Here is a 12,741-nt window from a genome sequence, read left to right as displayed (position 1 = left end):
AAAGGGAGAACAAAAATAACAGAATATTATTTAATGGAGGAAAAACCACAACACAAAGGGACTTGGTATTTGTGTGAAACACAAAGTTAGCACACAGGTGCCACAGGTAATTAGGAAAGCTCATGGCATGTTGTCCCATACATAATCATGGAGTCAGTAAGACAGCACAGAAACAGGCTCTTCGGTCCAACCAGTCCATGGCAACCATAATCCCAAACTAAACTAGTCCCACCTGCCTGTGCTTGGCTCATATCTCTCCAAACGTTTCTTATATATGTACTTATCCAAATGTCTTTCAAATGTTCTAACTGTACATACATCCAATTCCTCTGGAAGTTTATTCCATACATGAACCACTCTGTAAAAAAATTCCCCCCCACATTTTTTTTAAAATCTTTCTCCTCTCACCTTAAAAAATACTCCCCCTCGTCTTGTAATCCCCCACCCTGGGGAAAAGACATCTGCCATTCACCTTATCTACACCCCTCATGATTTTACAAACCTCTAAAGTCACCCCTTAACCTCCTAGGCTCCAATGAAAAATGTCCCAGGTAGGTGAGCACTTTGGTGATAGTGTCTACAATTCGGTTACGTTTACTTTAGCGATGGAAAGGGATCGGTATATACCGCAGGGCAAGAGTTATAGCTGGGGGAAAGGCAATTATGAGGCGATTAGGCAAGATTTATGATGCATTGGATGGAGAAGGAAACTGCAGGGACTGGGCACAATTGAAATGTGGAGCTTGTTCAAGGAACAGCTACTGCGTGTCCTTGAGAAGTATGTACCTGTCGGGAGGAAGTGGTCGAGCGAGGGAACCATGGTTTACTTAAGAAGTTGAATCTCTTGTCAAGAGGAAGAAGGAGGCTTATGTAGAGATGAGGCGTGAAGGCTCAGTTAGGGCGCTTGAGAGTTACAAGACAGCCAGGAAGGACCTAAAGAGAGAGCTAAGAAGAGCCAGGAGGGGACATGAGAAGTCTTTAGCAGGTAGGATCAAGGAAAACCCTAAAGCTTTCTGTAGGTTTGTCAGGAATAAAAGAATGACTAGAGTAAGATTAGGGCCAGTCAAGGACAGTAGTGGGAAGTTGTGCGTGGAGTCCAAAGAGATAAGGGAGGCGCTAAATGAATATTTTTCGTCAGTATTCACACAGGAAAAAGACAATGTTGTCGAGGAGAATACTGAGATACAGGCTATTAGACTAGACGGGATTGAGGTTCATAAGGAGGAGGTGTTAGCAATTCTGGAAAGTGTGAAAATAAATAAGTCCCCTGGGCCGGATGGGATTTATCCTAGGATTCTCTGGGAAGCTAGGGAGGAGATTGCAGAGCCTTTGGCTTTGATCTTTATGTCGTCATTGTCTACAGGTATAGTGCCAGAAGACTGGAGGATAGCAAATATTGTCTCCTTGTTCAAGAAGGGGAGTAGAGACAACCCTGGTAATTATAGACCAGTGAGCCTTACTTCGGTTGTGGGTCAAGTATTATAAAGGATTATAAGAGATAGGATTTATAATCATCTAGAAAGGAATAATTTGATTAGGGATAGTCAACACAGTTTTTAAGAGATGGGTAGGTCATGCCTCACAAACCTTATTGAGTTCTTTGAGAAGGTGACCAAACAGGTGGACGAGGGTAAAGCGGTTGATGTGGTGTATATGGATTTCAGTAAAGCATTTGATAAGGTTCCCCACGGTAGGCTATTGCAGAAAATACGGAGGCATGGGATTGAGGGTGATTTAGCGGTTTGGATCAGAAATTGGCTAGCTGTAAGAAGATAGAGGGTGGTGGTTGATGGGAAATGTTCATCCTGGAGTTCAGTTACTAGTGGTGTACCGCAAGGATCTGTTTTGGGGCCACTGCTGTTTGTCATTTTTATAAATGACCTGGATGAGGGCGTAGAAGGATGGGTTAGTAAATTTGCGGATGACACTAAAGCCGGTGGAGTTGTGGATAGTGCGGAAGGCTGTTGCAGGTTACAGAGGGACATAGATAAGGTGCAGAGCTGGGATGAGAGGTGGCAAATGGAGTTTAATGCGGAAGAGTGTGAGGTGATTCACTTTGGAAGGAGCAACAGGAATACAGAATACTGGGCTAATGGTAAGATTCTTGGTAGTGTGGATGAGCAGAGAAATCTCGGTGTCCATGTGCATAGATCACTGAAAGTTGCAACCGAGGTTGATAGGGTTGTTAAGGAGGAGTACTGGGTGTTAGGTTTTATTGGTAGAGGGATTGAGTTTCGGAGCCATGAGGTCATGTTGCAGCTGTACAAAACTCTGGTGAGGCAGCACTTGGAGTATTGCGTACAGTTCTGGTTGCCGCATTATAGGAAGGATGTGGAAGCATTGGAAAGGGTGCAGAGGAGATTTACCAGGATGTTGCCTGGTATGGAGGGAAGGTCTTATGAGGAAAGGCTGAGGGACTTGAGGCTGTTTTCATCAGAGAGAAGAAGGTTAAGAGGTGACTTAATAGAGACATACAAGATGATCAGAGGATTAGATAGGGTGGAGAGTGAGAGCCTTTTTCCTCGGATGGTGATGGCTAGTACGAGGGGACATAGCTTTAACTTGAGGGGTGATAGATATAGGACAGATGTCAGAGGTAGGTTCTTTACTCACAGAGTAGTAAGGGCGTGGAATGCAACTGTAGTAGACTCGCCAACTTTAAGGGCATTTAAATGGTCATTGGATAAACATATGGATGATAATGGCATAGTACAGGTTAGATGGGCTTCAGATTGGTTTCACAGGTTGCTGCAACATCGAGGGCCGAAGGGCCTGTACTGCGCTGTAATGTTCTATGTTCTATCAAGCCTCTCCTTGTAACTCAAACGCTCCATTCCCAGCAACATTCTGGTAAATCTTTTCTGAACCCTCTCCAGCTTATTAATATCCTTCCTATAACAGGGTGACCAGAACTGCACACAATATATATAAAGAGGGTTGGAGGATAAGAGTAGGGAAGTCTTGCTGCACTGTCCAAGGTGCTGGGTGAGACTACACTGTGGAGTACTGAGAGCAGTTTTGGTTCATTATTGAAAGGAAATATATCATTTCATTGCAGACAGTTCAGAGAAGGTTCACTAGGATGATTCCTGGTGTGGAGGGATTGTCTCATGAACAAAAGCTAAACAGATTAGGCCTCTACTCACTGGAGTTTAAAAGAATGAGAGGCAATCTCACTGAAACATTAAGGATTCTTAACTGGCTTGGAATGGTAAATGCTAAGAGGATGTTTCCTTTCAGAGAGAATCTAAGACCAGAGCGTATAGTCTCAGACTAAAGGGGTGCCAATTTAAGACTGAGATGAGGAGGGATTTCTGCTCTCAGTGGGTTGAGTGTCTTTGGAACTCCTTGCCACAGAAAGCTGTGGGGACAGAGTCCTTGTGTATATTTAAGGTTGAGATAGACCGATTCTTGATCAGTTGGGGAATCAAGGGGTACGGGGAAAGGGCAGGAAAGTGGATACGAGGAATGCCAGACTCGCTACAATCCCACTGAATAGTGGAGCAGAGACGAGGGGCCGAATGGCCTACTCCTGTTCCTATTTCATACGGTCTTGCGGTCTTAAGATAACTTGTATAGGTTTTGTTATCGCTCCAATGTTTTACTACATTTGCTCCATTTTAGATGGAGTGGAAATTAAATCAAGCAAATAAAAGGATACAAAACAAGGATGAATGGATCAGAGCAAGAGTCATTTTTCAATTTAACTTCAAATAATTGATAATTATTGATTTATCGTTATTTGAATTAAATACAGGATCAGAATAAAAGAAGCTGTACTGGAACAAAGAACAACTGCAGATTTTCTGAAAGTTTATCATTTTCATATATCAGGCACTCCCTTTACAGTTTAAGGGCCACCACCACCATCCATATCTAACCTTCCTGGCGTTTATCCGGAAATACAACTTGCAAATTACATTAACGGCCATTAGGTTAGAGGGCTATGTCCTAATCAAATTGTCTAGTACATTGATGAAGTGATTATGCAGAATTCAAAAAAAGACAAAACAGCTATCCTGGTGACTGTGGACCCACACAAACACTCACCATATTGGGAATCATGGCTGCTCGCTGCTGTAGTTGCTGGATATCCATCTGAACTGGTTTCATGGCTGAAGTCATCAACACGGAGCCGAGAGGTTTCAGCAATGACGATTTCGATTCCGGAGAAAACATTCTAGAGCAGAAATTAACTCTTTGAACAACATCACCCACAGTTGGTTCAAGATACATACTTTTATCATCAAGCATCTTCTACGAAAATCTGTGAATATTCCCATCAAAGATGATAGAGAAGAGCTACGTGACACTACAGAGCAATACAAGTACAAACACAAATCCTTAAGGACTGTATTAATTCTAAGATACCTTTCTATCTCATTTCTTAATCATAAACAAAACAGGAAAATCAGAACACAAAATTCACAGACAGGTAAATTTATATAAAAGGAGGCCAAAGGCAAAATTCCAGAGCAAAGGCAGCACTATGTGGACAGATGCACCTCAGGAAATGATGTAAAACAGAAGAAAGGTCATTTTAAGGAAATCATTTGTAACTATTACTAGTTCAGCGAGACTGCAACGGTTCTTTACTAGGAGGTAACCACTTGTATTGATGCTTTAGCATGATCCATGTAGTGAAAATAATGGCCAGGAGTCAAAGTACAATTATGAATGCACACAAATCATTCCAAACTAAATGGCAAGCTAGATGCATTAATAACTATAAATGCAAAATGATATGCAAGTACAATGTTGATAAGACTTTGATTTGCATAGGCTTGGGAACTTCAAATTCAGACGATTACAGTACAGGAGGCAGCCATTTGCCTCAGCATGTCTGCAGTCAACAAAAATCTGACTATACTAATCTTTTTACCGTTCACTTGTGGAATGTGGGCATCTCTGGCTCGGTCAGCATTTATTGCCCTATCCTAGTTGCCCTTGACAAAGTGGTGGTGAGCCTCCTTCCTGAGACCACTACAAAGCATTTGCTGTAGGTAGATCTACAATGCCATTAGGGAGGGAGTTCCAGGATTTGAATCCAGTGACACTGAAGGAACAGAGATATATTATCTCGTCAAGATGGAGTGACTTGAAGGGGAATTTGCAGGTTTCTGGTCAATGGTCAGTCCCAGAACATTGATGGTGGGGTTTCAGCGATGGGAAAACCATTGAATCTCAAGGAGTGGTAATCAGATTGGCACTTATTGGAAATGCTCATTGCCTGGCATTCGTGTCAGGCAAATGTTACTTGCTATTGTCAGCCCAAGCTTGGAAATTGTCCAGATCTTGTTGCAACTGGACTTGCACTTCTTCATCAACTGTGCAGTCATGAATAATGCTAAACATTGTATAATCATCGGCGGCCATCACCACATCTGCCCTTACGATGGAGGGAAGGGAAGGTCATTAATGAAGCAGCTGAAGATGGTTGGGCCGAGAGGAACTCCTGCAGAGATGTCCTGGAGCTGAGATGGCTGACCAACAACCACAAGCATCATCCTATGTACTAGGAATGACTCCAACCATCAGAGCACTTTCCCCCTAATTCCCATTGTTTCCGACTTTGCTCGGGCTCCTTGATGCCACACACAGTCAAATGCAGCCTTGATATCAAGGGCTGTCACTCTAACCCCATCTCTGGGAATCAGCTCTTGCATCCATTTTTGACACCATTACAGCCTTGGTTCAACAGCTGAGCAGCTCTGACTGAACCCAAATTGGGCACCAACAAACAGGTTATTGTTGAGCAGGTGCTACTTGATGATCAAGAGTAGAATTATGGGGCCGGGTTAGATTTGTCTTGATTTTTTTGTGTGCTGAACATACCTGTGTAATTTTACATATTGGTGGGTAGATGCCACTGTTGATGCTGTACTATAACAGCTTGGCTAGGGATGCGGCAAGTCATTGAGTCATAGAGTCCTTTAGCATGGAGACAGGCCCTTTGGCCCAAATGGATCCATGCCGACCAAAATGTCCATCCACACTAACCCCACTTCCCTGCACTTAGCCCATATGCTTCTAAACCTTTCCTATTCATGCACTGATCCAAATGCCTTTAAACGTTCTTATTGTACCTGCCTCAACCACTTCAGCTGGGAGCTCATTCCATATGCATACCACCCTCTGTGTAAAAACGTTGCACCTCAGGTTCCTATATATTCTTTCCCTTCTTACCTTAAATCAATGCCCTCTAGTCCTCGATTTCCCAACTCTGGGACAAAGACTGGGTGCATTCACCTTATCCAGACCTCTCATGATCTTACACACTTCTATAAATTCCCCCTTCAGTCTCCTATGCTTGTCCAACCTCTCCCTATAACTTAGCCCCTTGAGTTCTGGCAAAATCCTTGTAAATTTCTTCTGCACTCTTTCCAGTTTAATAACATCCTTCCTATAGTAAGGTGACCAAAGCTGAACACAATACTCCACGTGCAGCCTCACCAACGTCCTGTACAACTGCAACATAACTTCCCAACTTCTGTACTCAATGCTCTGACTGATGAAGGCCAGTGCGCCAAAAGCCTTCTTCACTGCCCTGTTGACCTGTGACTTCACTTTCAGAGAACTGTACACTTGTGCTCCAACGTCTCTCTGTTCCACTATACTTCTTAAGGCCATACCATTCACCATGAAACGCCTTCTTTGATTTTACTTTCCAAAACGCAAAACCTCACACTTACCTATATTAAACTCCATTTGCCACTTCTCAGCCCACTTCCCAGCTGATCAAAATCCTGCTGCAATTTCTAATAACCTTCCTCACTGTCCAAGTTATTGCTTATTTTAGTGTCATCTGCAAACTTACTGACCACGCCTTGTAAATTCTCATCCAAATCATTGATATAGATAACAAACAGCAATGGGCCTAGCACTGAACCCTGAGGGACACCACAAGTCACAGGCCTCCAGTCTGACAAACATCCTTCCACTATTACCCATTCCTACGATCAAGCCAACTGTGTATCCAATTTGCCAGCTCTCCCTGGGTTCCATGCGATCTAATCTCCCAGAGCAGTCTACCATGTGGAACCTTATCAAAGGCCTTACTGAAATCCATATATACTACACCTACTGCCCTACCCTAGTCAACCTTCCTGGTCACTTCATCAAAGAAATCTAACAAATTTGTGACATTTGATCTCCCACGCGCAAAGTCTTCAGTACTATTGCTGGAATGTTGTCAGGGCTCGTAGTGTTTGCAATATCCAGTTCTTCCAATCTTTCCTTGATATGATGTGGACTGAATCAAATTGGCTGAAGACTGGCATCTGTGATGACAAGGACCTCTGGAGGGGGCCAAGCTGGATCATCCACTTAGCACCTTTAACTGATGACAGTTGCAAATGCTTCAACCTTATCTTTTGCACTGATATTTTACATCATTCAGGATGGGAATATTTGTGGATGCTCCTCTTCCAATGAGTTGCTTGCCTTCCACCATTCACAACCACCAAAGAAAAATCATGTAGCGTGCCTCAATGACTATTGGCCGGCTTCGAGAAGTTAGTCATGGCTCACATCAACTCCAGCCTACCACATTGTCTCAATCCTTTACAATTTACCTGAACACACAACAGAACCACAGCAGATGCTATTTCCGTGGCCCTACGCAGGAGCATCTGGACAAGGATTCTTACGTCAGGCTCCTAATTACTGACTACAGTTCACCTTCAACACCATAATTCCAAACAAACTCATCTCTAAACTCCAAGGCCTCGATCTTGGCTTCCCCTTCTGTAACTGGATCCTCGACTTACTGACCCATAGACTGCAATCAATAAGAATAGGTGACAACACCTCCTCCACCATAATCCTCAACACCGGTGCACTCCAAGGCTATGTACTCAGCCCCCTCCTATACTCCTTATACACTCACCAACGTGTGGCCAAATTCTGCCCCAACTCCATTTACAAGTTTGGTGACAACATCACTGTGGTAGGTTGGATCTCAAACAACAAAACAGAATACAGGAAAGAGATTGAGTGCTTAGTGGCATGGTGTAAATTCAACAATCTCTCCATCAACGTCAGCAAAACAATGGAGCTGGTCATTAACTTCAGGAAGCAGAGTCGGGGGGCACACCACTGTTTGCATCAATGGTGCTGAGGTGAAAAAACCCAACAGCATCAAGTTTCTGGAAGTGATGATTACCAACAATCAGTCCTGCCTGGTCCACCCACGTCAACAGCATGGTCAAGAAAGCACAAAAATATCTGTACTTCCTCAGGAGGCTAAGGAAATGTGGCAATGACTCTTACCAATTTTTATAGATACACCACAGAAAACACCCTATCTGGATGCATCACAGCATGATTTGGCAACTGCTCTTTCCAAGACCACAAGAAACTACAGAAACATGAATACAGCCCAGTCCATTACGCAAATGAACCTCCATCCATTGACTCTGTTTTCCTGAGGAAGCAGGAAGTATAATCATCATCAAGATCCCTCCCACCCTGGTAATACTCTCTTCCATCTTCTTCCTTTGGGCAGAAGATATAAAAGTTGGAGTACACGTGTGAATAGATACAAGAACAGTTTCTCCACTGTTGTTAAGAGACTTCTGTACGGACCTCTCAAATGTTAATGTTGATCTCACTCTCTGCATCTACTCTGCGGCTAGGCCTCCTCCAGAGGTCCTTGCCATCACAGATGCCTGTCTTCAGCCAATTTGATTCAGTCCACATCATATCAAGGAAATGTTGGAAGAACTGGATACTGCAAACACTATGAACCCAGTATGGTGCACTCTGTTCTGCTACTCTGATGCAGTTTGTATTGTACAATCTGCCTGTGGAGCACGCAAAACATCACTTTTCACTGTAACTTGGCACACGTGACAACAATAAATCAATACATCAATATAACTGGACAGGGTAGACCTGAAGAGGTTAGATCTAATCCACTGGTTGTGGGATCACTTAGATGTGTCTATCACTTGCTGCTTATGCTGTTTGGCATGTAAGTAGCCCTGTTTGGTAGCTTCACCAGGTTGACACCTCATCTTCAGGTACGGTTGGTGCTTCTGGCATACCGTCCTGCACTCTTCACTGATTCAAGGTTGATCCCCTGGCTTGATGGTAATGGTAGAGTGGAGGACATACCAAGCTATGAAGTTGTAGATTGTGTTGGAGTATGATCCTGCCCCTGCTGATGGCCCACAGTGCCTCATGGATGCCCAGTCTTGAGTGCTAGATCTGTTTGAAATCTATCCCATTTTGCACAGTGACAGTACCTTACATGGTGCTTTGTGATACGATCAATGTGAAGGCTGAACTTCATCTCCACAAGGATTGTGTGGCCCCTCTTACTGATATTTTCACGGACAGACGCATCTGCGGCAGTCAGACTGGTGAGGATGAGGTCAAGTATGGCTTCCCCCCACCTTGTTGGTTCCCTCACTACCTGCCGCAGACCAATCTAGCAGCTATGTCTTTTTGGGCTCAACCAAGCTTAGTTAGCAGTGTTGTTGCCGAACCACTCTTGGTGGCAGACACTGAAATCCACCAAAGTTGCCACCTCACTGCTTCCTCCAAGCGTTGTTCAACATGGAGGTGCACAGTCATCAGCTGAAGGTGAATGGTATGTGATAATCAGCAGGAGGTTTCCTTGCCCATGTCTGACCTGATGCCATGAGACTTCATGGTATTCAGAGTCAACTCTGGGTATTCTCAGGGCAGCTCCCCACCAACTGTAGACCACTGTACAATCACCTCTGTTGAGTCTGTCCTGATGGGTGGGACAGGACATATCCAGGGGTTAGGGCCTGGGACATTGTCTTTAAGGTATGATTCTGTGAATATGTCTAAGTCAGGCCTTTGCAGAATTGACAGGGCTGTTTTTGTCATTGTCATTTCTGGTGCCTAAGTTGACACCAGGTGGTCCATCTGGTTTCAATTACTTTTTGAGACTTAGTTGCGATTGTTACAACAGAATACCTTGGTAGGCCATTTAAAAAGATAGCTGTGTGTCAACCATATTGCTAGAATCTCATTTTCCAACTCCTGCTCCCAGCTATGGCAACACAAGTGAATATCGAAATACAACTTAAATGGTACAAGACCTTCTGTCTTTAACTTTGAATTCTATTCCAGCTCCTTTCCCCTCTCATCTACTTGTCAGAATCCCAATCCCCTGACAATCTAGTTTAAATCCATCAGAACTGCATTAGCAAAAGTCCTTGAGAGGATGATGGTACTGTTCCAGTTCAGATGTAACCCGAACAACTTATACAGGTCTCAACTCGCCCAAAAATAGTCCCAATGTCTCAGGAATCTAAAGCCCATCATGTCTCCGGAGTCTAAAGCCCATCATGTCTCCAGCCACCAACTTATCTGTTTTATCCTTCTATTCCCATACTCACTACTGTGTGGCACCAAGAGTAATCAGAGATTACTACCTTCAAGGTCCTAGTTTTTAATTTCCTACCTAACTCCCTAAAGTCTAATGACAAGTCCCCATTTCTTTGTTCCTACGTCACTCATGGGTCTCAACATGGATCGTGACCTCTAATTTTCACCCTTTCACTTTAGAGTACCCTGAGGCTCCTCCATGATTACCATAAGGCTGGTACCCAGAAGGCAAAATACCATGCTGGAGTCTCACTTATGGCTGCAAAAGCACCTGTCTACCCCTTTCACTTATGAATCCCTTACTACTATTGCTCTTTCATACTTCTTCCTCACTCTCTGAACAACTGGACCCCCACAGTGCTGTGGCCTTGGCCCTGGCTGACCTCCAAAGTGCAACCTTCAGACTCACTGTTTTCTCAGGTCAAACAAAGAGTTTGTGAAAGAGATGCACTTGTAGGATTCCCTCAGGTGGGATGGTGGACTACCGCATCAATCTTAGGAAAGTATTTGGTATAAACAAAACAAGTTTTTGTGTTTCACTAAAAGAGATGAGATGAAGAAATTGTTTGGTGTTGGGAGAGTGCAACGAGAACTGTTAAAATGCAGTTTAACATGGCAAAACAGGAACATTAAACAGGGGCAGAAGGTTGTACAAAACAACATACTACAGATTTTTTTCAAAAAAAGATGCAGCAAAACAGTTAATGACAGAGTAGAACATTTGGTTGAACAGAAGAACTTAATGTGGGGTAGGAAACCAGTCAACTGTTGTATTAATAGTTTTAAGCCCATTTATATTAACACTGAATGGATTTACAATCATAAGAGACTTCAGATCATGAGATGGTTTTCATTAAAATAAACATTAAGAGAATATTTAATAGGTATTTAAAAGGTTAAACGGTCAGATCAACAATCATCTAATTCAGTGCAGGGTCCAACTCAAAGGGTGAATAGCCTATTTCTCCATTCCTATAAATGGTCTTGCTAATTGTCAGAACATCTAATTTTATCACCCAATAACATCATAGTTTGATCTTTGCTCAAAATTATCTTTTATTATGGAATTATCATTGAAGGTGAGGATAATCCCATTCTTTTTTTTGTACGCCTAACTCAAATCAATGCCTTGTTCCAGCCCTTCCACCACTACTTCAGGCTTTGTTGGTGTGTATAAAATTACAGTTATATATTGACATTTTTAAATGGATCATTGATATTCCTACCCCATGACCAAGGGGAAAATACTCCATAATTTCAATCCTCTCTAATGTTATTTTCTAAATTGCATTTGGCTCCAGGTTTAGAAAGATTCAGATATATGAAGATCCCAGCATCTATGCTGCCAAATCTTGCTGCTAGCTTCCTTCCCTTTCTGTGCAAATCACCCTGCAGCAGTATATTTTCATGGCAATGATAGTTTCAGAAGAGGTTGCATGACTTTCACAACCTGATTTTTAAATATGCAACAGTGCAACTAAAAGCAAACAAAGAAAAGCTTTTTGAAACTGTGAAGATAACTTTCAGCAGACTAAACCATTTTAGATTTCAACATGAATTGGTGGGTTTCACTTGAAGGGGAAGTGCCTACATGTTCAATTCTCAATTTCTTTTATGACCTTCTTAACTATGCAATTTTCTGTAGATTACATGCTCACTTAAAAGTTCTGATCTCTGTGTATATTGGTATATTCTCTTCTTGCTATTGCCATCACTGGTGGCAGAGGCTTTGGTCACCTCAATCAGGCTGCCAACTCTCACTTTGTCTCACCATATGTCCCAACTTGGATTTCTAAAGGGATAGGCATGTTTAACTAATTCGCTGGAGTTGCCTAAAGAGGTAGAAAGGCTTGAAGAGAACAAACTAGTTGATGTGGTGTATATGGCTTCCAAAAAGTATTTGAGACAATGTCGCACAACAGACTTGTGAACAAAGTAGGGATCATAGAATAAAAGAGATAGCTGCAACATGGATACAATATTGGCTGAATGGAATTAGAGTCATGAAATAAAGGAATGGGTAGCAACATGGATATAGAATTGAGTAAGCGACATGATACAGAAAACATCCATGTTTGTGGATGCTCTTCTGTTTAAAGCAAAGCGATTTTATCTGCTGTCACAGCGTATGATTCATGCATGACACTGTCACTCAGTACAAGGGGCTGATGAGTCTGTCAAGTTGTCAAGGCGGTGCCACGCTGGAGCTGAGAACATGACAAATGTGGGAGTAAAGAGCCAACCTTTTACTGGAGCTGAGTCTCAGAGAGGCGGGGTTTGGCTCACTGCAACACCCGAGACCCAAATGATGCTCAGCAATGTGCTTTACTGAAATGGCAAGCAACTGGAATGTTAAGAGTCATTCGTACAGAGGAG

At 42.8% G+C, this 12,741-nt stretch overlaps 1 protein-coding gene across 1 annotated transcript in view; it reads right to left on the bottom strand.

Moving 5' to 3' along the window:
- ncor1 (nuclear receptor corepressor 1) overlaps positions 1–12,741 on the bottom strand; it is a 375,214-nt gene that overhangs the window by 108,555 nt on the left and 253,918 nt on the right. The window contains exon 21 of the mRNA XM_048612313.1: positions 4,051–4,180. Within this exon, the coding sequence (XP_048468270.1) occupies positions 4,051–4,180 (130 nt within the window). The remainder of the gene's footprint in view (positions 1–4,050; positions 4,181–12,741) is intronic.

The sequence above is a fragment of the Rhincodon typus genome, chromosome 26 (assembly GCF_021869965.1).
Source record: "Rhincodon typus isolate 14 chromosome 26, sRhiTyp1.1, whole genome shotgun sequence".
Classification (NCBI taxonomy): domain Eukaryota; kingdom Metazoa; phylum Chordata; class Chondrichthyes; order Orectolobiformes; family Rhincodontidae; genus Rhincodon; species Rhincodon typus.
Note: the sequence above shows the minus strand (reverse complement) of the source record. Positions and strands in the feature narration are given on the sequence as shown.